At 44.0% G+C, this 25,495-nt stretch overlaps 1 protein-coding gene across 2 annotated transcripts in view; it reads left to right on the top strand.

Moving 5' to 3' along the window:
• The first annotated feature begins 916 nt into the window (after positions 1-916).
• Positions 917-25,495, top strand: part of LOC145349384 (augurin-like) — a 32,850-nt gene continuing 8,271 nt past the window's right edge. Inside the window, exons 1-4 of one of the 2 annotated variants that reach the window (XM_080197903.1) lie at positions 931-949; positions 1,059-1,183; positions 11,855-11,971; positions 16,708-16,755. In XM_080197903.1, the coding sequence (XP_080054029.1) occupies positions 11,902-11,971; positions 16,708-16,755 (118 nt within the window). In that variant the 5' untranslated portion in view covers positions 931-949; positions 1,059-1,183; positions 11,855-11,901. Of the gene's footprint in view, positions 1,184-11,854; positions 11,972-16,707; positions 16,756-25,495 lie in introns of both variants that reach the window. The other variant, XM_080197902.1, reaches the window with a different exon arrangement.

The following is a 25,495-nucleotide window of genomic DNA, read 5'->3' on the forward strand; positions in this document are numbered from 1 at the left end:
TCCAATTTGCTCAGCTTCTTGTGCTGTTTCTCCATAGGGTCTGGCCTGATCATGGACCCTTGGGGATTACCCCCTAAAAAGGGACAACAATACCACAATTACCATCAAGGGAAAAGCATATAATGTGGTCTACTTTTCTCTCCTTGAACAGTTAAAGCATAGTGATTATCACCAATGTAACATTACTCTGTAGTCAATGGCTTCTATATTAATCAGCAATACAATTCAGATCCTATGAAAATGATGCCTATCTTTCTGATATGATTATTAAATATGGAGGATATCCTAATTAATCCTAGAAGTATTATTAAAATTAAATTGTTACCCAGTGACAATAATTAATGTGTTATCTGTTGATCCATTGGGCCAACTAAGTATTAGATTCTACATGTTCCATTTCCAAAGAAGCTGGAGACTTTTTGGTTCAAAGTGAAGTCCACAACAAGGTAAAATGTCCCATTTGACCTGATTTAACATGTCTACAAATGTCAAGTCATTTTGAGGCCAAATAAAAATTGTGTGTCAACATTGAATCATGGGGTAATTTGAATTAAGCAGAACAGATCGGATTTGTTCATGTAATGCCACTTCCACATCCTTAAACAACAGTTCCTCCCCCTGCGTTTGACATCTTGTTGGTATCATCAACTATGTGTTTAGTTGAATGTTAATGAAAAATATCAGTTAAGCAAAGCCAGTAAAATCAAAAGAGGGATATTTTTCTGAAATTAGTACGTTCAGTGAAAATTCACTTCAAATTGCAAGTCTGTTACTGATTTTTGGTAATGGAAACCATCTGTTGAGTATTAAATTCTTTATAGCACACATCACGCAGACATCTGTTTGCAATCTATAGCAGGCTGAAAGTACTTTCTTTAAATTAAAAGCATTCCCAAATCTGTCAATCTTTAACGCTCGTTGTCAACACTCCTAACATAGGATTTCTTTGGTGACTAATAAGAGTTCCATTCTCTGTGATTCATCTGTAGCCTAACGAATTCAACTTTGAATTTTTGTTCTGTGTTGAGATAGTGCTCATTTCAGTGTCTGCTTGCTAGGCTGGGCCGGATTGGACTACGCTGGCCAAAATAAGGAATGGGCTGTTCTTTTTTGCAGCAGACTGAAAAATCTGTTTCTCCGTGCGCTTGAAAGGAGACGAAGAAGAATACTTGTTTTGTCAGAGGTAAAATGAGTGAATTGAAAAACAAAAACGTTTTCAGTGATGTAAGGTCACCAGTAGTCTAAGTGTGATTTTATTTATTTTGCTTACAATAGAACTGTACAATTATTTTAAAAGGGTGTTCCCCAAAGGAAGTGGGAAATGAGCATTGTGTTGCCTTTCAAGTAACTTGATAGATCTTTAGCAAGTTTAAAGAAAAGGTCTTATCTTAAAGTTATAGTACTTTAAGGTTCAAGGATCTATGTATATTTGTTGCTTTTGCAAAATTTTGTAAGTTGTATTTTGTTAACACAACACATGCATTCACCGTTACTGTTTATTTTAATTAACATTTCATTTGTTTGACAGTATGAAGAAAGTATCTTAAGAGTTGTTCAAAAGTTCTCAAACTAGTATTTAGATTGGTCCTTCACTGAATTTTAGCACTTTACATTTTCTTTTAACCAGTACACGGAGAGCAAGAACTACTAAATTAATTTTCCGTGACAATTTGTTCCCAGCTGCAACTCTGCCATATCTTTGTTTAGATATGTCAATGTTTGGATTAAGTGAATCCAAATTCTGAAGTGTACATGTCAAGATTTATAATAGGATTGGTTGTATTGTTAGTTTTGAAATGAAATTATTTCAAGAAGCTAACAGCAGCTGAACAGAATGGCATTTATTTCCTTTTGTTGCATTTTGATCATTTTTATTTTGACATCAGCTGAAATCTGGGGTACAATTCAGAGTTGAGGGAATAGAATTATCCTGTGGAATGTAGTTAGTACATATCTCTAACATCGGACAGCAGAAGATTAAGAACTTGCATTTTTAATACTAAAACTGGCCATGGGGATGAGGCACGTTTGAACTGAGAAGTGACAATTAAAAGGATGGTTTTTTTCAGACCATATTTGGAAGTGGGCTTGAACTCTAGATTTTTGGCTTTTTATTTAGTTTTAGAGGTTTTGTCCCAGAAAAATGTATCATTGTTACAAACAAAATTATGGATTTGGGAAAGTTACTGGAGATTCTTCTGATTTTCTGGTATTTGGAGAGAAAAATAAAGAAAAAGAGATGTGTTGCAGTCTGCTTCCACTGTTCCAGAAACAAGCTGACCTTGTCTATGAGGCCACTGATGTAGAGATACCAGTTTGGGAATTTCTGAACTAAACTGTTGGCCTAGAACTGACCTTTGGATGATTCCTGACACATGAATAGCACTACAATAGAAATTGTCTGAAAGATAATGAGGTACACAGCTTCAACAGAGTCAAACGCACTATAGGCATCATGCAGCCATCACATGCCTGGACAATTCATTGGGTGTGGCACGGTGGCAGAATGGTTAGCACTGCTGCCTCACAGCTCCAAGGACCTGGGTTCGACACCCAGCTTGGGCCGCTGTGCGTGTGGAGTTTTTACATTCTCCCCGTGTCTGCATGGGTTTCCTCCCGATGCTCCGGTTTCCTCCCACAATCCAAAGATGTGTGGGTTAGGTTGATCCGTGCTAAATTGCTCCTTAGTGTCCTGAGATGCATAGGTTAGAGGGATTAGTGGGTTAAATACATGGGATTATGGGGATAGGGTCTGGCTGGGATTGTGGTCGGTGGGCCAAATGACCTCCTGCACTGTAGGGATTTTATGATCCTAAAATTAAAATCCTTCCACAGCATCCAAATATGATTATAATCTGCAAACCTAAACACCAAGAAAGGGTTAATAATACAGTAAGAGAAGGAGGCAACCCAGTTCATTTATTAATTTTTATGGGGTGTGGGCATCGCTGGCTGGCCAGCATTTATTGCCCATCCCTAGTTGCTTGAGAGCATTTAAGAGACAACCACATTGCTGTGTCTTTGGAGTAACATATGCCAGACCAGGTAAGGATAGCAGATTACCTCCTCTAAAGGACATTAATGAACACGATGGGGTTTTATGATGATCAACAATGGTTTAATGGTCATCGATAGACTTTTAATTCCAAATTTTTATCAAATTCAAATGTCATCATCTGCTATGGTGGGATTCGAGCCCGGGACCCAAAATATTATCCCAGGTCTCTGGATTGCTAATCCAGTGATAGTTCCACTGTGCCACTGCAGCCCTGCCAAGGACACAGCATGGCACTAATTGTGAGCTAGAAAGTATTCCTGTTGAAGTGACGAGACGGATTTTACAGCCATTTATCAGGCAGGCTGCATCTTGGAGGCGATCTTCTGATAAGTACCAGGTTGGTCCAGTGCCCTGTCCACACGTGCATAATAAAGTAACCCAAAGCATCAGCAGTAGCATTGGCCATTTCTCTACCACACGATCCAGACCACTCTCCTGACACGATTGTAATAAAGTATATCAAATTGAGATCACTGGAATTGATTTAGTTTATGTAGATACATTTCATAATGTGTTACATAATCTTCTGTACCTTCAGAATGTTTCCCAATTAACAGGTATACCTGAGAACCTCTTGGAGTTGAGGTGGCATGTGCTGCCTCATGTAGCTGGTGCCAGCATATCCCAAGCTGTTGTTATGACTAGCTGTTCTGCCTATTGGTTATCCTATATTTCTGTGAAGGGTGTTCCACACCCAATGGGCTGCGTAGGGTGTGACATTTGGCAGGAGAGGAGTTGTGACAGTAAATTAGACTTTTAGGGATAGCCAAGCTAAGAAGAAAGATAGAGGGAGACAGTTTTAGATCTATGACTCTAGAGTTAAAAAATATTAGATCCAGGAGAATTCTAATCTGAGGTGACTATATTTAAGATGTTAGTGATGCTGGCGTTGAATGGGGACTATACAACTGTGGGACAGTTGAAAAAAATTTGAAGAGGCAACTTTGTTGGAAATAAGCAGAAGGCCCCAGAAATCTTAGCTTTTATATGAATTTTTGAAATCAGACCAAGTGATTAACTGTGCAATTTCTGATAAGTATCTGACTTGAGCTTGGGTGGGAGGTTGGTGTGGGGGTTGGGCAAGGTTGGTGGTAGTGTGGGAGTGCCATGTAAGTCAAATGGGTGAAGAAGAAAAGTTGAGTTAAGAAGTTTGGTTAGCTCGGTTATCTGTGTTCTTTGGACTTTTATAACTTGACTAACTACTAAAGATAAAGAGTGGAATTTTTGCAAAAAAAAGGTCTGAGTTGTGCAGCAGTTGGGAAAAACAGTGAGGAAGCTGCCAACCCAAATTGTGTTTTCCCCACCATACTGATTGCCACAGAGCCGAAAAAATGAAGGGGCAGGTCTCATGACATCATGCTGGTTGGGTGGTTCTCATAATTGCTGGGCAGTGACAGGGGTGTTGCGCCAGAGGCAGTGCCAGGGCATGACTGTCTCCCCAATGCCAAGAACTCACTTGAACTCCTTTGTGGCTCTGCTTGCCAAGTGCACCCTATGGGAGACCTATCATTATTCACATTGGCATGACATTCTAATGGTATGGGGGGCGATGACCTGATATTATATTTAAATGTATTCAAATTGGGATCTCAATATTCAATGCCAGGATTCCTGCTGCATTGTTAGTGGGAAGTGGGGGGAGTGTGAACCACGTTTTGGAATTCGCATGTGATTTAATGCTCCCTTCACTCCCCCACCCCCAAAACCAAACATAAAATCCTTCCAGAATGTGGTTATTAGTATTCTTTTCCCCTCATTTTTGACAAATTGCTTTGATTTAAACTTGTGGCTTCATTATTTTAGTAAATGCCTGGTTTTTCTGATTTCCAAACAAAAAAAATTAAAACATTACTGGTCTCTACTGCTGCAGATGGTTATGGAGTTTGCGTGTCTGTGGCCATTAAGCTGTAATTTTGGGGGGGTTGGGGGGACAGCGATTGCCTAATGGCATTATCACTAGACTAAAAATCCAGAAACTCAGCTAATGTTTTGCAGACTGCGTTCGAATCCTGCCAGAGCAGATGGTGAAATTTGAATTCAGTAATAAATAACTGGAATTAAGAATCTACTGATGACCATGAAACCATTGCCGCTTGTCAGAAAAATCTATCTGCTTCACTGATATCCTTTAAGGAAGGAATTATGCTGTCCTTACCTGGTCTGGCGTTCATGTGACTCCAGAGCCACAGCGATGTTGCTGACTCTCAACTGCTCTCCAAGGGCAACCAGGTAGGAGCAAATAGTACTGGCCAACCAGCAATGCCCATGTCCCATGAATGAATTAAAAAAAAATTGAGCAATGTGTATAGAAATGTGTCTGCGTGGGTTTCCTCCAGGTGCACTGGTTTCCTCCCACAGTCCAAAGACGTGCATGTTAGGTGAATTGGCCATACTAAATTGCCCCTTAGTGTGCCAAGATGTGTGGGTTATGGGGATAGGGCCTGGCTAAGGTGCTTTGTTGGAGAGTGGGTGTAGACTCGATGGGCAGAATGGCTTCCCTTCTTCTGCACTGTAGGGAAAAAAGTTAGTACCAGTGATGCTGTCAATGAAATGACACTCGACTGCATGAAGATCTTAAAAAGATTTTACTCCATCCTTATAGTTACAAAGCCAATGCTCAGAATGGACCAGGCAAACCCAAATTCATTCTTTGCTTGCTCCAAAAGCCCAAATTGAAATCAATTCATGGCCTTCACAAAGGAGACAAACAAGATGTAAGCTGACAAGATAAGACATTGCACCCCATCTTGGACTTGATCTGGCGCTTGATCCTAGCCAAAACGCTGAAAGCCTTTACTACCATTGGATCCAATTTCTAGGCAACCTCCACTCATTATCTTCTGATGGCCTCAGCAGCTTGTAGCCATTGCCTTGGTGAGGCTGGCTGGCATGATGCTGCTGTCATCAGGGAAGAGGACTTCTCTCCATGCCCTGACTGTTTCTAAGAAACATGTCTGTAAACTGGGGTGGGGGGCAGCCTTGCCACAACTTCCATTCTTCCTGCATCACTTTCCTCTCACGCTTCAATTTTTGTTCCTGCATATACTGCTGCCATGTTCAATTGGGCTCTCAGACCGCATTGTTGCTTCACGCTGCCATCTTGCCGCTCTCCCTTATTTGATGGGGGAATCGGAAGTAGAATGGTAATTATTTTGCTCTAAGAAAGAGCAACGGCAAAGTGTACATTTCATTAAGTTGAGTCCTGGACCGGAAAATGGCCCAGCATTCCAACAGGGACGAAGGTGAGAAAACTCTTCCCTGTGAGTCTAGAATCATAGAATCCCTACAGTACAGAAAGAGGCCATTTGACCCATCGAGTCTGCACCGATCACAATCCCACCCAGGCCCTCCCCCATATCCCTGCATGTTTACCCAATAATCCCTGTAACCTATGCATATCAGGACACTAAGGGGCAATTTTAGCATAGCCAATCAACCTAACCTGCACATCTTTGGACTATGGGAGGAAAGCGGAGCACCTGGAGGAAACCCACGCAGACATGAGGAGAATGTGCAAACTCCACACACATTAAGAAATAGGAGCAGGAGTAGGCCATCTAGCCCTTTGAGCCTGTCCCACCATTCAATAAGATCATCGCTGATCTGAAGTGGATCAGTTCCACTTTTCTGCTTTCTCCCCATAACCCTTAATTCCCCTGTCTATCAGAAATCAATCTATCCGTGACTTAAATATATTCAACAAGGTAGCCTCCACCACTTCAATGGGCAGAGAATTTCAGAGATTCACCACCCTTTGAGTGAAAAAGTTCCTCCTCAACTCCATTCTAAACTGCCCTCCCCTTATTTTGAGGTTGTGCCCTCTAGTTCTGCTATCCTTTCTAAGCAGGAAGAATCTCTCTACCTCTACCCTATCTAGCCCCTTCAATATCTTGTACGTCTCTATAAGATCCCCCACCCCCCCCAGCCTTCTAAACCCTAACGAGTACAGACCCAGTCTATTCAATCTCTCTTCATAAGCTAACCCCCTCATCTCCGGTATCAGCCTGGTGAACCTTCCCTGTACTCCCTCCAAGGCCAATATATCCTTTCGCAAATACGGGGACCAAAACTGCATACAGTACTCCAGTTGCGGTCTCACCAGTGCCCTGTACAGTTGCAGCAAGACCTCCCTACTTTTATATTCTATCCCCCTCGCGATAAAGGCTAACATTCCATTTGCCTTCTTGATCACCTGCTGCACCTGCAGACTGGGTTTTTGCAATTCATGCACATGGACCCCCAGGCCCCTCTGCACTGTAGCATGCTGCAGCTTTTCGCCCTTTAAATAATAATCCCTCCTACTATTATTTCTACCAAAGTGAATAACCTCACATTTGCTAATGTTATACTCCATCTGCCAGGTCCTCGCCCACTCACTCAGCCTATCCAGATCCCTCTGCAGACTTTCCACGCCTTCCACGCAATTTGCTTTTCCACTCATCTTCATGTCATCAGCAAATTTTGTTACCCTACACTCAGCCCCCTTCTCCAGATCGTCTATATAAATGGTAAACAGTTGAGGCCCCAGCACCGATCCCTGCGGCACTCCACTAGTCACCAACTGCCAACCAGAAAAGCACCCATTGATTCCAACTCTCTGCTTCCTGTTAGATAACCAATCCTCAATTCACGCTAACACCTTACCCCCAACTCTGTGCACCCTAACCTTCTGCAGCAACCTTTTGTGAGGTACCTTATCGAACGCCTTCTGGAAATCTAAAAACACCACATCCACCGGTTCCCCTCTGTCTACCGCACTAGTCACATCCTCATTGAAATCCAATAAATTCGTTAAACACGACTTCCCCTTCACAAATCCATGCTGCGTCTGCTTGATCAAACCATTCAAACACACACACAGTGACCCAAGCTGGGAATTGAACCCAGGTCCCTGGACCTGTGAAGCAACAGTGCTAACCACTGTGCTACCGTGCTGCCTATCTCAGGTAGTTCGAGACAACTCATCTTGGTTAATGCACTGTACTGCAAATGAATACTTGGAATGGTAAGCATTTCTAACCAGAAGTTCTGTAGTTTGGACCAAGTCAATAACAAACAAGAACAGCAAGATGTTAACATAACGATAATGGGATTACTCAGTAATAGTAAAATTGCATTTCATATAATCTATTCCACAAGAGAGATTATGGTCTCATTTAAATTCAGCACGGGGCATGATCAAAAAATTGTTAAACATTTGAATTTTGATTCAGTCCTTTTAGAGTGCATGCAGCCAGTTTTTTCAATTTTATATATGCTCCCCAAAGCCTTTGCTGTGCTGACTTTGCCTGTAGCTTACTCAATAGTTTTCACGTAACTTCCCCATCAGGTCCAGAGATGGATTTGTTACTTAAATGCTAATCAGTCTTTTACAAAATGTTGGATAAAAGGAATTAACATTTCCAAATGATGGCCTCGAGTAATTATTTAATAGTCATTGTATGATTTGGAAATTTGCATTTATTTCCAAAGTACAAATTAATCCTTGATTTGCAGAGTTCCCCTTCAGTGCATTGTGATACAACAACAGATTAATACTTTAATATTTGACATGAATCAGATAATGTTTTTTAAAGGCTGTGTCCTCAGCACCTTGTATGGCTATGAAACAAGGACGATTAAAGCTATCGATTAAAAAAGGCTTAATAATTTCCATCTTTGGTGTCTGTGGCACATTATGGCTGTACCTTAGAAGGACAAAATTGTCAAGGCTTTCCTTAACCTTTCAAAAACATGAACTGCCAGATTTGTTAGCACTCGTCAAACAGTGATAACATTGTTGGCTTGAGCATGTCTGTAGGATGGAAGTTGGGCAAATACTTCTGTGTATGGTGAAGTAGCTGGAGCCAGATGACCAGTAGGACACCCATCGCTCTGCTTCAAGGCTGCTTGCAGGTTCTAAACATTGATTATCACACCTGAGAGTAACTAGCTGACGACAGAGGAAATTGATAACACTTCCTTCCTGTGGGCTGGCATGCACTACCATGATGACCAAAGCGACACCGTTTGTCAACATGCACAGACAGCAATGATAACAGCCCACAACAGCGTTTGATAGCTCCAGGTGTGGCAGAACTTGTCTCTCAAGGATTGGTCTCTTCAGCCACCAGCAAAGCTGTGTCTTTTGAAGGCACCTAATCTGAAATGGTTTTGTTTGCTGCATGTCCATCATCTTTTATAAAAGGGAGTCCTAGATGCCATGGCTTTTGCTTATAGATTTATTAGAGGATAAGGTGCCCAACAGACAGCACATAAAGCACAATCACTGAGCTTTTAGTAGATTAGCCCTTGAATCCCTATCAATGATTTCAAGTACTGACATTTATCCCTTGGCTGCACCAGTCCAGTTTACATTAGCTCCCATTAGTTCAGCATTTCAGAGACTTGTTGTCTCTCTAGTACCAGTGAGTGAGACCAATGTCCTTTATGATGGAATTAAAACATAGTGTTAACTGCCTAGCTAATTATGTTTCAGGGGAAAAGTAAAAGTAACTCTGTATATGTTTGTAAGAAGATTTATCTACCAGAGGGTGGGGACCACACAAAGAACAGAGTCTTTACGACTCCTGTTTTTATAAGCCATGGAGACGCCTTGAGGACCCAGGCTGGATTGAGCAAATTCCAGAGGCACGCTGCTACAGTTTCCTAAAGAAGTCAATTGTTTGCTGCAAATTGGAGTATTTAAAGGAGAATGGATCCTTAATATATCTTTTGTCACCAGCCCCCTGAACAGTCTTTAAAGGGCTTGTTGTGTCCAGTTGCTGAAATGTGGTTCTGACTTGCTGAGAGATTCTGTAAGATGTTGTAAATTGTGCAAGCCAGCACTGTTGAACAAACTATTTGATACTTGCACCATTTAAGTGGGTTGTTAACAATAAGCTTTAAAAGATTATAATATTACCACAATTGGTTGCATTTTATGTTTAATTGCTACAAACAGAACTGCATTTTCTGAAATCATCCTTTCAATTTTATTCATTGCTGAAATGTTTGTGGAAGTTCATTTAAATACAACTACGTATTGTTTCCTAGGTAATGCACTGCACCTTAGCACTCAAGAGCATTTGGTAACCTCTATGGAGTGAGACCAATGGCTCTGCATCCATTTCAGAAGTGTTCATTTCTACTCATTTGCTGAGAGGCCAGGACAAGCTCCATTTAAAATGTGCACTTTTAAAGATGCACTTCAAAACAGAATTTCCTTCAAACATTCCCAGAGACCTGCGGGGACTGGTATTATCTGTTCTCTTTTTATTTTTGCTCACACCTTTGAGAATCGTGGAAATGATCTAAATGAAACATCCTCATTTTTTTCAACCCGTAAAACCTTCACTAGATAAATATAAATAAAGAAACCCATCTGGCTCATCCTAATTCATGAATCTTATTTCCTGTTGGAGCAACCGACTTAATTAAATGTCTCCCAAGGTTTCCATACTATCCTCAATTTGCCATATCCTAATCTCATAACATCAAAAGAAAAAGGATGTCATTTAGCCCATCTAACCTGCTCTGCAATTGGTTATGGCTGATCTTATTGTGGCCTTAGCTCCACTTCTCTGTCTCCTTCCACCCCGCCCCCCGCAAAAACCATCACTCCAAAAACCCTCTCTTGTCAATGAAGAATTCATCTAACTCAGTCTTCAATGTATTCCATGGCCCATCCTCCTCTGCACCCTGTGGAAGAGAATTCCAAAGTCAACAACCTTCTGAGAGAAGAAATTCTTCTTTATCTCCTTCTTAAATGGAAGACCCCTTATTGTTGAACTGTACCCTCTAGTTCCAGATTCTCCCGCAGAGGGAATATCCTCTCAGCAGCTGGCCTTTCAAGCCCCCTCAGAATCATACATGTTTCAATAAGGTCACCTCTCGTTTTTCTGAACCCCAACGAGTATAGGCCCAACGTTCTCACTTTCCCCTTTAAACAGCCCCCTTCATCCCCGAAATCTGCTTACTGAATCTTTTCGAGCTGCTTCCAATGCAAGTTTGAACTGGCCTTACTTTTCACAGATTACTTAAAAGTTGTGGGCTGGAATTCTCTGGCCGTTCACCACGGCTTGCAAGAACAAAGAATTTGGCACGCTGTCATGATGGCACAGTGGTTAGCACTGCTGCTTCATAGTGCCAGGGACCTGGGTTCGATTCTTGCCTTGGGTGTCTTTGTGGAGTCTGCACATTCTCCCCATGTCTGTGTGGGTTTCCACCAGGTACTCCAGTTTCCTCCTACAGTCTAAAAGATACGTTGGTCAGGTGCATTGGCTATGCTAAAATCTCCCTCAGTGTACCTGAACAGGTGCTGAAGTGAGGCGACTAAAGAATTTTCACAGTGTTAATGTAAGCCCATTTGTGACACTAATAAATAAACTTCAAAACTTAAATAAGCTTTAAAAAACTCTGCTCACTGCCGCGGGACAGAGAATCTCAGCTGCGGACAAGGTCAGAGAATCTGGCCTATAGTTCAAGATAAACCATAACATTGTTGCTTTATCATTCACAGACTGTGTATCAATGAAAATTTGGTGCATAAAATTTTAATAATCTTGGTTCAGAAAGAATATGTACTAATGAAGTCAACAAAAATTAGCGTGGATATAAAAATGGTTATGTATTCATTTAACTGTATTTTGCTATATAGTTAAGCCTGTTTTACTTAAAAATTAGGATATAACCAAACTTTTCCTGTTAGAATTGAAGGTTACATTAAGGTTTATCACGTACATTGTTAACCTAACCTAAGGCTGACTACATCAGTATTTGTTGTGTCTCATTACTATTCTCTTTTTCCTTTTAGAGCCATCACAGTCTTCCCTTTGGCTCTGAGAAAACTCCCATCAGGAGCAATGTCTCTTCAACTATTCCGACTGTCTCTTGTGATTATGTATGTGCTTCTGGTGACTTTCACATTCCCAGGTAGGCAAAAGGATTTCAAAGAGATGTTCCCAGGGAGTTTCACATTTAGTAGAATATCTTGCTTTTCATTTACTGCAAAGAGTTTTATGAAATATATTTGTGTGGTATATTGTATTTATAGAAATCTACAAGGGAAAAGCTATCCATAAATTTGACTTAATACAGTAGTGTACTTTCAACTCACTTTGAGGGCCATTGATTATTTGAACAATTTAGTGTTCAGTTCACTATAACTGAATGCTCATGGGGCCCAAACCCTGCAATTCATAGTTACACCTCACACCTCGCAGCACAAGTGTTCACGCTTACTCACCTTAGGTTGGAAGGTACCGTAACTAAGACCACGCCCTGCCTAAAGCGCACAATCAAAAGCTAACCTCACACACCTCAAATATAGGAGGTTACTCAGGGAAAAAAAACTGCAGAGTTGAGTAAACTTGCAATTAGCAATAGCAAATCTTTGCTGTTTTTTAAATATTTAGAAAATGTGAAAGACTGGTGATTTACATTTCTCTTGCGCTTTTTTATTGACTTAGTTTCAGTGCAACTGCTTTGTGAGTATGTTAATATGAATAGAATGAAAGATCCTAATCATTCCTTGTGGAATCCAAAACTAAGGCTGGGATTCACTGAATCTGCTAGCCCCTGGTGGGAATCTCAATGGCCCGTTGAATTGGCTGTTAGGTCTAAACATGGATTCCCACCAGGTGGCAAATACGTTGCAATGCTCCCAGCCCTCCCTGATCAGGTTCCTGCCTAGGGCTACCAGGAACCCAATGAATATGTAACATCTTCATAAACTTGTAATTAGCGTACTGGAAGACCAATTCAATGGCCTCCCCTGATCCACCTATCCTCCCAGCGGAAAGCCCACCAGGCGGGCTTTGGTGCAGGCCCTGACAAACGTGGACTAGGTACATTGTACTGAGAGGGGGCAAGGAGGTAAGTCGTGTGCCCATGTGCACCTCTGCCAGGCTGCAGATGGAGGATCCCACAAGAGACTCCCCTCAGGACCATCCTTCAGGTCCCCCCTCAGAAACCCTCTCACCTTAGTCTCTCCTTGTGGTTAGAAAAGAGGAAGTTAAACCTCATAAAAATATCAAACCTGTCTGCAATGTTTCTAAGCATTCAGCCTTTGATTGACAGGTTGGATACTTTAAGATGTTTAGCATTCATTTTTCTAACCGCAACATTTACAAAGCAATTGAAATGCATTCAAATGTGAAGGGGAAGAAAAACAAATAAGGCTCATTGCTAGTGGGTAAATAATCCAACCTTTCAATCAAACCACTTCAGAGGATGCAAACATGATGTAACCTTTCAGTGTTAAAAGGGCAAGTGAAATTGATCAAACCTTAGTTTTTGTTTTATTTATTAGTGTCACAAGTAGGTTTACATTAAGATTGCAGTGAAGTTAAAATTCCCTAATCGCCACACTCCAGCACCTGTTTGGACACACGGGGGGAGAATTTACCATGGTCAATGCGCCTAACCAGCATATCTTTCGAACAATGCCCTTCAAAAGACTGCAGTTGTAGGTATGAGAAAAAGCAAGGGTTTTCCCAGAAAATCCTGACAGGTCATTTTCCTAAGAGCACATTAAAGAGAGTTTCTGACACCTGGGCCAATCCCTATTGTGGATTGGACTGCTGTGGTGATTTTGAATGCTTCCAGGTGTCCAAAGGGAATGGATGTCAAAGTGACAAGCACTTCAAGGTTTCAGAGGCAAAAATGAATATCTTACCCCAGAATGGTGTCTGAATTCACCGTTCTGAAACTGAACAACTTTCCCAGGGCGATAAGGATACAAGACCCCCATCTCAGAGAAGAGTCCTGAAGTCAAGGCCTTTCCTCCAGCCTTAGCTCACTCAACTTCCAGATTCCTTAGGGGCGCTCTGCCTCTGCAGCCTGGCAAAAGCAGAGGGCCACATGGGTACACCACTTACCTCCTTGCATGCCCTGCTCCCACTCCCTCCACCCCTTGGATATCACTGCCAGGGTGCCAAGGAGCAGTGCAAGATTGACATTGATGTCCTGAAGTGGGGTCTGATGTGGGTCCTGAGGGGATATCCTGAAGGAGTTTCTGAAGAGTCCTGAGGAGTGGCCTGAGTGGACCCCATCCGGAGTGTCTGTTTTGGGGCAGGTATGAGGGGGGATCGGGTCACCCTGATGCCTGCGGGGTGTGTGGGGAGGGGGGGGAGGTGACTTGTTCTTTCAGTTGTGGGGGGAGGATGCCCTTCTGTGTTGAGGGGTTAGGGAAGCTCTCCTTTCCAGCAGCAGTCATCATGTCCATTGTGTGAAGAGGTTGGGGTAGGTTGTCTGTCAGCACGAAAATCTTTAAAAAAGGGCCCCCAATTTCTGTAAAGATGAGCTGGCCAGCATGATTCCTGGGACGTATAAGGCATTACTAATGCCAGCAGGAAACATCTGGTGTGACTCAGGCCAACAAGCCCCAGTCAAAGAAAGTTGCATAGCCAACTTCTTTCCATTTTAGCTTTCATCAGTGTTTTGCACTGCTCCTTGGCACCCTGGCAGAGACACCCTGACCTGGTGCCTTGTACTCTGAGTGGTGGGGGGGGGGGGTGGCAAGGAGGTAAGTGGTATTCCCATGTGCCCTTCTGCTGCTGAATCTGCAAGCTATTGCTGACAAAATCAGTCATGCCTCATTCATTGCCATGCCCCAGTCAGTAGCATTTTTTCTGCTATTAGAAGTTTCATCGCTCTTTGCATACTTTAAGCTAGGAATGCTCATGCGAATGGGAAGATTGATCTACAGAATACATCCAACAACCAGAATCAACTCAACCAACCCACAAGGAGGAGCAGTCTTAACCGAAGAGAGGAATGGAAAAAGCAAGGAGTTGAGCTTTGAGGTGGGGTGGACACTGACCAGCGTAAAGTGGAGTGAGGGAAGATCCTTATTAGCTCAAGGGGTAGAAGAGTACCTTCATTAACTGAGAAAATGTGAAGAATGTCTTCATTAACTGGGTAGGTGAACGGGAGAGAGCAAATAAACAAATGCACATCTTTCATGTTCTCGGGTTGTTCCAAAGCACTTCATTCAGCTAATTGCTTTTGTAATGCAGGAAAATAATAGTAATTAACAAATGAGATAAATGATGGAATAACCCACTTGGTCGAGGGATGAATGTTGCCCAGAGAGAACGCTTTGAATTGTGTCATGTCATCTTTTATATTGACATGAACAAATCGATGGACCCTTGCTTTAATCAAAATCACATCGTGTGGGCTCTGCTTGAAGACAGGAATTGGCTGATGGCTTACTGATGTTTCATTATGAAGCATTTACTTCGCAGTTCTCTTCTGTCAGCGGTCATTTGTCATTGCCTTCCACTCTCAGGGCCAAGAGGGCAGAGGATTCTATCAACCCAGCACAGACGGAGGCGATGAGGGAAAAATGTTAGTGGGAGTTGAGGGAGGCAGGGAAACCATAGCATACCGAACCAAGGAAGAAAGCAGAAATTGGGCAGTTAGGAGATAGAGAATATGTCTCAGAAATAATGGAGAATTGAATGGAGTAAAATGTTTCTGACCAGGGTGGGGGCATGAGGATGCAAATGAAAATCTGACAATTGGTACCATGTTTTGGGCAAGTGATCACCTGTTTTTACTTTTTTTCTGAACAAGTCACAATTCAACTTTCAAGAAAATGTATATTTTGAAAAGAAAGCACCAGATCAGCAGTATGTCTCCAAGCTCCCTACAATTATGACAATTTTGTGGATTTTCCCTTCAGCTTTCAGTTTTTTCCTTCAGCAGTCTGAAGGTAAAAGCCTGTGATACTTTTTCATGTGACACTCCTGGTAATTGAAGGTTTTCTTCAGCTATTTAACACATGCCAGTTTTTGTTGGGTTGAATTGATGCGCTGTAAAAGGAATTGCTCAAAGGATTTGTGGAAACCTCAGAGACAGGAACAAAGATAAACCATTTGTAGTGCTGGTATTGGCCTTGTAATGGTGCATCGCTGTAAGTAAATGGAGAGGAACACAAACAGTTTAACAAACCAGTGCATATTAATGAGTTTGAAACACCTATGTAGAGTACACTGATTGGAATGATTATTATCTTCAGTTGTTGAAGCTGGGGGCTTTTTTTCCTGTTGGAGATAGTAGCATTAGTGATTAGAAATGTGCGTGTATGCGTGAACACAGTAAAAAGTCTGACAACACCAGGTTTTAGTCCAACCGATGTTAGTCCAATCGGTTGGACTAAAACCTGGTGTTGTCAGACTTTTTACTGTGTTTACCCCAGTCCAACGCTGGCACATCCACATCGTGTATGCGTGAGCACAGTGGCACTGTGGTTAGCACTACCTGCTCACAGCACCAGGGACCTGGGTTCAATTCCCGACTTGGGTCACTGTCTGCATGGAGTCTGCACGTTCTCCTCATGTCTGCGTGAGTTTCCTCCGGTTGCCTCCCACACTCTGAAAGACATGCTGATTAGGTGCATTGGCCATGCAAAATTCTCCCTGCAAGCACCCGAACAGAGCTGGAGTATGGCGACTAGGGGATTTTCACAGTAACTCCATTGCAGTGTTAATGTAAGCCTAATTGTGACTAAGAAATAAACTTAAAACTTAACTTACTTATATACATGTGTGTGCCTTAGCTGATTTTAGTTCAACAATTAATCATCTGCCCCATGATCTGTACGAGCTTTATTCTGTTCATTTATCTATTCAAAGGGATATTAAATTGATTTTCTTTTTCAGGTGGGTCAAGCGGAAACAAATTGCGTAAGATGATCGAGAAAAGAAATGGTAACGAAAATTGTTTTGGTGTGTCTTTTGTGCATGAGTTGTGTCGGAGGACAAAAAGTAAACTATTACTCAGATGGGATCATTGAAATCCTTGTGGAGGAACTGAGAGACTGAACATTCTGTGAGGAATGAACCATAGAACACACAGTGCAAAAACATATCATATGGCCCATCAAGTCTGCATGACTCTCTGGAAGAAGATCATATCCAGGCCCACCACCCTCCTTATTCTCATGACCCCATGGCATTTACCATGGGTAATCCATCAAACCTACATATATTTGGTACTAAGGGGCAACTTAGCATAGCCAATCCATCTAACCTGCACATCTTTGGGAGGAAATTGGAACACCTGGAGGAAATCCATGCAAACACAGGGAGAACGTGCAAACCCCATGCAGTCACCCAAGACTAGAATTGAATCCAGATCCCTGATGCTGTGAGGCAGTAGTACTAACCACTATGCTACCATGTCTTGAAATTAGCCACACAAAGAACAGCACAGCACAGGAAACAGGCCCTTCGGTCCTACAAGCCCGCACCGCCCATTTTAACACTCAGTGAGTGCCTTATTCAAGTCTTTCGTCGATTGTCGACATTTTTGTCTACCTCTAGTGGAACTTCACAATAAAGGGGGTGCAAATTTAGGGAATTATATGTGTGCCAGATTAAGGGAGATCCAATTTAGGGACAATTTATTGACATCAATCAGCCTAAAAAGCATGTTTTTGGGATGTGGGAGGAAACCGGAGCACCTGGAGAAAACCCACACAAGCACGGGGAGAATGTGCAAACTCCCACAGTCTTTGGCCCAAGCCGGAGATCTGACCCGGTCCCTGTAACTGCACAGCAGACAGTGATAGTCACTGAGCTGTCATGATGCCCGTCAATTGGTCCAGTTTAAGCGTACACTAACAGACGTGAAGCACTAGGCATGTCTGGAAGCAACATCCAAGAGCAACCCTCACACGACCCACTGCGTGTATGCCCCTTGTTGGCCAACAAGGCAACTGAATCGCCTGTGGATGTAAAAGGAGACATCAATAAACATAAATAGACATACAGCAGGCTATACAGACATTAATGGAAGATCCCCAGTAGCTCCAACGTAAATGACAAGGTGAGCCTTAAAATTTGTTGGACGACTGATAGGAATTTATTAATTCCCAGGAATGTCCTGAGGCTCTTGATCTTCAACTAGAACACTCTTTTGTATCCCTCCATCTCCAGTCTGCTCATGTGCCTATCCAGGTAAGTCTTAAACAACCCTAGCGTGTCTGCCTCCACCACCCTACTTGGCAGTGCATTCCAGGCCCCTACAACCCTCTGTGTGTAAAAAAAAATCCCTCTGACATCCGAGTTATACCTCGCCCCTCTCACCTTGAGCCTATGACCCCTCGTGATCTTTGCCTCCAACCTGGAAAAAAGCTTCCCACTGTTCACTCTATCTATAGTAAAAAGTCAGACCTTTTACTGTGTTTACCCAAGTCCAACGCCGGCACATCTACATCACTCTATCTATACCCTTCATAATCTTATACACCTCTATTAGGTCTCCCCTCATTCTCCGTCTTTCCAGGGAGAACAACCCCAGTTTGCCCAATCTCTCCTCATAGCTAAGACCCTCCATACCAGGCAACATCCTGATAAACCTCCTCTGCACTCTCTCCAAGGCCTCCATGTCTTTCCGGTAGTGTGGCGACCAGAACTGGACGCAGTACTCTAAATGTAGTCTAACCAATGTTCTATACAACTGCAACATCAGATTCCAGCTTTTATACTCTTATACCCCTTCCTATAAAGGCAAGCATACTATATGCCTTCTTCACCACCTTTTCCACCTGTGCTGTTACCTTCAAGGACTTGTGAACTTGCACACCTAGGTCCCTCTGTGTTTCTATACCCTTAATGGTCCTACCAAACTCCCCCCTACATTAGTTCTTCCAAAATGCATCATTTCACATTTATCTGGATTAAATCCCATCTGCCAAGTCCTCAATATCCCTGGTTATCCACGGCTCTCGAATCCTGCCTTTCCTATCCTTCCTTTTTACAGGCACATGTCTGTTCTGCATCCTTATCAGATGTCCCTTAAAAAACTCCCACATACTAGATGTGGACTTACCCTCGAACATCCTCTCCCAATCTATGGCCTCCAATTCCTGCCTAATCTGGCTGTGGCTAGCCTTCCCCCAATTTAGCACCCTACACTTAGGACAACATTCATCCTTTTCCATTAGTATCCTAAAGTAAACAGAATTGTGGTCACTATTTGCCACATGTTCCCCTACTGAAACCTTGACCACCTGACTGGGCTCATTTCCCAGAACAAGGTCCAGTATAGCTCCCTCTCTAGTCAGGCTAACTATATACTGCTCCAAAGAACCTTCCAGTGCGCATTTTACAAATTCCTCCCCATCCAGACTCCTAGCCCTAAGCACCTTCCAATCCACACCAGGGAAATTAAAGTCTCCCACTACAACAACCCTATTTTTTTTCCTGCACCTATCCAGAATTTCCTTACATACCTGTTCTTTCACTTCCTGCGGGCTATTGGGCAGCCTATAGTATACCCCCAGCATAGTGATTGCACCCTTCCTGTTCCTGAGCTCCACCCACAGCGACTCATTACATGACTCCTCAAAATTGTCCACCCTCTGCACCGCTGTAATATGCTCCCCAATTAATATTGCTACTCCCCCTCCTCTGTCTCGCCTAAAACACTTATACCCCGGAATATTCAGCTGCCAGTCCTGCCCTTCTTTTAACCAAGTCTCTGTCACCACAACCACATCCAAATTCCGTGTAAGGCCTTAAGTTTGTCTGTCTTACCCGTTATGCTCCTCTCATTGAAGCAGACACACTCCAGACCTCCAGGCCCACTCAGGTCCTCCTTCTCCAGAGTACTCCTTATGTAACCTTACCCCAGCAACCAACTCATCCCCAGCCTCAGTGCCTACTGAGCTACTGTTTCGATCCCACACCCACCCCCCAGCCACATTAGTTTAAACTCTGCCAAACCACTCCAGCTAAACTCCCAGCCTGGATATTTGTACCTTTCCCATTTAGGTGTACCCCATCCTTCCTATGCAGGTGCCTTCCTCTCATGAAGGTTTCCCAATGATCTACAAATATGAAACCCTCCTTCTTGCACCAATCTTTTAGCCACGTGTTCAACTGAAGGATCTCGTTCCTAACCCCACTAGCACTGGGTACTGGGAGCAGTCCAGAGATTGCTACCCTAGAGACCCTACTCTTTAGCCTAGCACCCATCTCCCTGAATTGCTCTCGTATTACACCCGTGCTCTTTCTACCTACGTCCTTCTCACCAATACGTACAATCACATCTGTTTGATTCCCTTCGCTCTTTAATATATGTACTTCCTACCCTCTCCGAGACATCCAGGACCCTGGCACCAGGGAGGCAGACTACCATCCTGGAGTCCTGTTTGCGCCCACAGAACCGACTGTCTGTGCCTCTAACCATTGCATGCCCCACCACTATTTCTCTCCTAATCCCCACCATCATAGCCTGGGCTTGAGTTTAGGTTTGCAATACATCTGTGGTTGATAAGCCACCATCTGGGTGGATAGAAAATTAGGCTTACTACTTTTTTGGAACCTTTATAAAAGCCTCTTCCTTTTGATCTAAGGCAATTTTTAATTTGTTAACCCTGGTTGGATCACTTCTGTTTGGTTTTTTTTGTGCTCAAAATAGTGCATATTTGTTGTGAACTGTGTATTAATTCTTTAAATGCTAGCCATTGCCTGTCTACTTTCATATATTTTAATGTAATTTTTCAATCTACCACTGCCAATTTTCCCCTCATTGTTGTGGTTCAATTATGAACACAGTTCATAATTGTTCTCTGGAGCAGTGTACTGGTGGCTGGTGAGTGTAAACTGTGAGTGTACTGTTTTTTTTTAAATTGCATTGCTGGGTTGTGGGTTTTTTTTCTCTTTGTGCTTTCCATAGAGGGTCCTAGGCGCAAGGGCTGTTGGGAAGGGAGTATAAAAACAAGGCCACAGTAGATAGTGGGCAGCGTCGGGAGCGGGCAGCAGAGTGAGGCGGGTGCTGAGTGAGTACTGCAAGGGCTTTGGCTCACAGGGCTTAAGCGAGGCAGGGTTAGGCAAGGTGAGTTACTGGTCAAATTTTTCAAAGTACGTCCATGGGTCTGAGGGTAGTCAAATAAATGGCAGGGACCATGGGGAGACGTGTCAGCTGTGTAAGGTGCAATATGTGGGAGTTCCTGGAGACACAGCATTTCCGGAGAGTTCACATCTGCACCAAATGTCTGGAGTTGCAGCGTTTGAGGGCCCGGGTTAGGCAACTGGAGCTGAGGCTGGAGGATTTATTTTTAGTGAGGGAAAATGAGGCACTAATGAATAGGAACCAGATTCAAGAGGGGATCCCAGAGTCAAGGAAGGGGGATGGGTGGGTTACAGTTAGGAAGGGGAAAAAGAAGAGGAGTAATGTTCCAAAGACTACCCCAGGGGTAGTCTCTCAAGACAGCAGGGGTAAGGCACCAACTGAGGTGGAAAGGGCACGAGGGGAAGACCGGAATGCCTCAGAGGGAAGGAAGGGGGCTGGATGTGAGATAGTGGTGGGGGATGGGAGGGTTAGAGGAATTGATGGGCGGTTCTGTGGGCAAAAGCGGGACTCCAGGATGGTGGTCTGCCTCCCTGGAGCAGGGGTACAGGATGTGTCAGAGAGGGTAGAGGGAATCTTGAAGGGCCAAGGGATCCAGGCAGATGTAATTATACATGTAGGAGAGAAGGACATAGGTAGGAAGAGTAGGGGGGAAATACGTAGGCAGTTCAGGGAGTTGGGAGCCAGGCTGAAGTGCAGGGCCTCCAGGGTGGCGATCTCTGGGCTGCTGCCAGTGCCAAGCAATAGCAGGGATAAAAATAATGAGATCCTGCAGCTGAATGCATGGCTGAGGGATTGGTGCAGGACAGAGGGTTTTAGTGTTGTTGACCATTGGGAAGTCTTTGCAAAGGAAGGGCACTTGTATAAGAGGGATAGGGAACACTTAAATGGGAAGGGGACACATATTTTAGCTGGGAGGTTGGCTGGAGTGTTTAGGCAGGGTTTAAACTAGTATGGAGGGGGGGTGGGGAGGAGAGAGACAGCTCACTCGCTGGGAGTGAGTTGGAGGTCAGGGGAAGTCTAGTTGATAGGGAAATCCCCCAGGAGAAGGAGGATCCGAGAGGGCCTGAGGGTCTTAGGTGCATCTGTTTTAATGCGAGGAGTGTGACGGGAAAGTCGGATGAACTTAGGGCCTTGATGTTTGCGAGGAATTTAGATGTGGTGGCAGTGACAGAGATGTGGTTAAAGGAGGGGCAGGACTGGCAGCTAAATGTTCCAGGGTATAAGTGTTTTAGGCGTGATAGGGGAGGGTTGAAAAGAGGAGGGGGGGTGGCGCTCTTAGTTAGCGAGCGGATCACAGCGGTGCAGAGGGAGGATAACATGGAGGCGTTGGAAATTGAGTCTCTGTGGGTGGAGTTGAGGAATAGGAAGGGGGCCATTACTATGCTAGGAGTGTACTATAGGCCGCCCGATAGCCCACGGGCGGTGGAAGAGGGTATATGTAGGGACATTTTGGATAAGTGTAGGAAGAACAGGGTTGTTGTAGTGGGAGATTTTAATCTCCCTGGGGTGGATTGGAAGGTGCCCAGAGCTGGGGGTTTGGACGGGGAGGAATTCGTAAGATGTGTATTGGAAGGATCCTTGCAACAGTATGTAGATAGCCCGACTAGAGAGGGGGCTATACTGGATTTAGTTCTGGGAAATGAGCCGGGTCACGTGGTTGAGGTTGCAGTGGGCGAACATGTGGCTAATAGTGACCACAACTCTGCCTACTGTAGGATACGAATGGAAAAAGATGAGAGCTGTCCTAAGGGGAGGGTGCTAAATTGGGGGAAAGCTAGATACAGCCGGATTAGGCAGGAGCTTAGGGATACAGACTGGGATAGGCTGTTGGAAGGCAAGACCACGTTACGCATGTGGGAGTCTTTCAAGGGAAAACTGCAAAGGGTGAAGGAAAGGTACGTGCCGGTTAGGAGAAAGGATGGGAAAGGTAGGATTAGGGAACCGTAGATTACTAGAGATATAGAAGACCTGGTTAGGAAGAAACGAGAGGCGTATGTCAGGTCTAAGCAGCTGCGAACGGAGAAGCGTTGGAGGAATAGAGAGTAGGAGGGATCTCAAACGGGGAGTTAGGAGAGCAAAGAGGGGGCATGAGATGGCTTTGGCAGGTAGGGTTAAGGAGAATCCAAAGGCGTTTTACTCCTATCTTAAGAACAAAAGGGTGGCTAGGGGTAAAATCGGTCCTCTCAGGGACAGACGTGGGGAATTGTGCTTAGAGGCAGAGGGAGTGGGGGAGATCCTGAATGAATACTTTGCGTCGGTATTCACGAAGGAGAGGGGCTTGATGTCTAGTACGGTCATTGAGGGAGCGGTAGACCAATTGAAAGATCTATCGATTACGAGGGAAGAAGTGTTAGGGCTTTTAGATGGCATTAAAACCGATAAATCTCCGGGGCCTGATTGCATTTATCCTAGGCTGCTTAGAGAGGCGAGGGATGAGATTGCTGGGCCTCTGATGCAAATCTTTGTCTCCTCTTTGGACACAGGTGAGGTCCCTGAGGACTGGAGGATAGCTAACGTGGTACCGTTGTTTAAAAGGGTAGGAGGGATAGCCCGGGTAACTATAGGCCGGTGAGCTTAACGTCAGTGGTAGGTAAGTTGATGGAGAGGATTCTTAGGGATAGGATGTATGTGCACTTGGAGCGTTGCGATCTGATTAAGGATACGCAGCATGGCTTTGTCAAGGGGAAGTCTTGCCTTACGAATCTGGTAGAATTCTTTGAGGAGGTGACAAAAACGGTTGACGAAGGACGAGCCGTTGATATGGATTTCAGTAAGGCGTTTGACAAAGTCCCTCATGGTAGGTTGGTACAGAAGATTAAAGCTCATGGGATATGTGGTCAGGTATCTAGATGGGTAGAGAACTGGCTTGCAAAGAGGACATGATGTGGGAATGCCGGCGTTGGACTGGTGTAAACACAGTAAAAAGTCTGACAACACTAGGTTTTAGTCCAACCGATTTATTTGATAATACTCACAAGCTTTCGAGGGGACTGCCTCTTCGTCAGGTGAATGGAGAGTTCACTCTCCATTCACCTGACGAAGAGGCAGTCCCCTCGAAAGCTTGTGAGCATTATCAAATAAATCGGTTGGACTAAAACCTGGTGTTGTCAGACTTTTTATTGCAAAGAGGAGTCAGAGAGTAGTAGTGGAGGGGTCTTTTTCTAGCTGGAGGTCTGTCACTAGTGGTATGCCATAGGGCTCAGTACTGGGACCTCTTCTCTTTGTAGTGTATATAAATGATTTGGAAGAGGGAGTAGGTGGTGTGATCAGCAAATTTGCTGATGACACCAAGATGGCTGGACTGGCGGGCAGTGAGGAGCAGTGTCTGGCAATACAGTGGGATATTGATAGGCTGGTTGATTGGGCAGATACATGGCAAATGGAGTTTAATCCAGATAAATGTGAGGTGAATCATTTTGGCCGGAATAATGTAGGGGGAAGTTATATGATAAAGGGTAAGCCCGTAAGGAATATAGAATCACAGCGAGACCTGGGGGTGCAAGTGCACAAGTCTTTGAAGGTGGTAGTGCAAGTGGAGAGTATGGTGAAGAAAGCCTATGGTATGTTAGCCTTTATAGGAAGGGGTATAGAATATAAGAGCTGGAGTCTAATGTTGCAGTTGTACAGAACGTTGGTTAGGCTGCATTTAGAGTACTGCGTCCAGTTCTGGTCGCTTTACTACCGGAAGGACGTGGAGACTCTGGAGAGAGTGCAGAGGAGGTTTACCAGGATGTTGCCTGGTATGGAAGGACTGGGGTATGAAGAAAGATTGAAGAAATTGGGGCTCTTTTCTCTTCAAAGACGTCGACTGTGGGGGGATCTAATAGAGGTATATAAGATTATGAAGGGTATAGATAGAGTAAACAGAGGTAAGCTATTTCCTATGAATGAGACACGTAGGACAAGGGGCCATGGACTTAAGGTGACGGGGGAGAGGTATAACACAGATATTAGAGGGAGGTTTTTCACACAGAGGGTAGTGGGGGTATGGAATGCTCTGCCAAGTAAGGTGGTGGAGGCAAACACGCTAGAGTCCTTTAAGAGTAACTTAGACAGGCACATGACTGAGTTGGAGATGGGTGGATATAGGAGAACCTTTTAAATAAGGGTCATTAGCATTGGGGCGTCCCTGGTAATGTAAGCGGGTACAGTATGCTAAAAATGTTGTTCTCTTTTCATTCACAGGTTTTAAGTCGGCCCACCTCGTGTCCAACGAGGGGCATACACACTCGTACTGGGGCTGCTCTTGGTTGTTCAAGATTGGCCTAGTGCTTCATGTCGTTAGTGTGTGCCTAAACTGGACAAGATACTGGGCAAGACGACAGCTCAGTGACTATTGCTGATTGCTGTGCAGACACATGGATTTGGGCCTGTGTCTGTAGGAGTTTGCACATTCTCCCCGTGCTTGCGTGGGTTTTCTCCGGGTGCTCCAGTTTCCTCCCACACCCCAAAGATGTGCTGTTAGGCTGATTGGCAGGAATAAATTGTCCCTAAATCAGTTTCCCTCAATCTGGATGGCCATAAAACATTAGACAGGGGTCGTGGGTAGAGAGGTGGATTGGTGGTGTTGAGATGGCAGCGCGGGCT

This window comes from Carcharhinus amblyrhynchos, chromosome 10 (genome assembly GCF_965287045.1).
Source record: "Carcharhinus amblyrhynchos chromosome 10, sCarAmb.v2.hapA, whole genome shotgun sequence".
In the NCBI taxonomy this organism is placed as follows: Eukaryota; Metazoa; Chordata; class Chondrichthyes; order Carcharhiniformes; family Carcharhinidae; genus Carcharhinus; species Carcharhinus amblyrhynchos.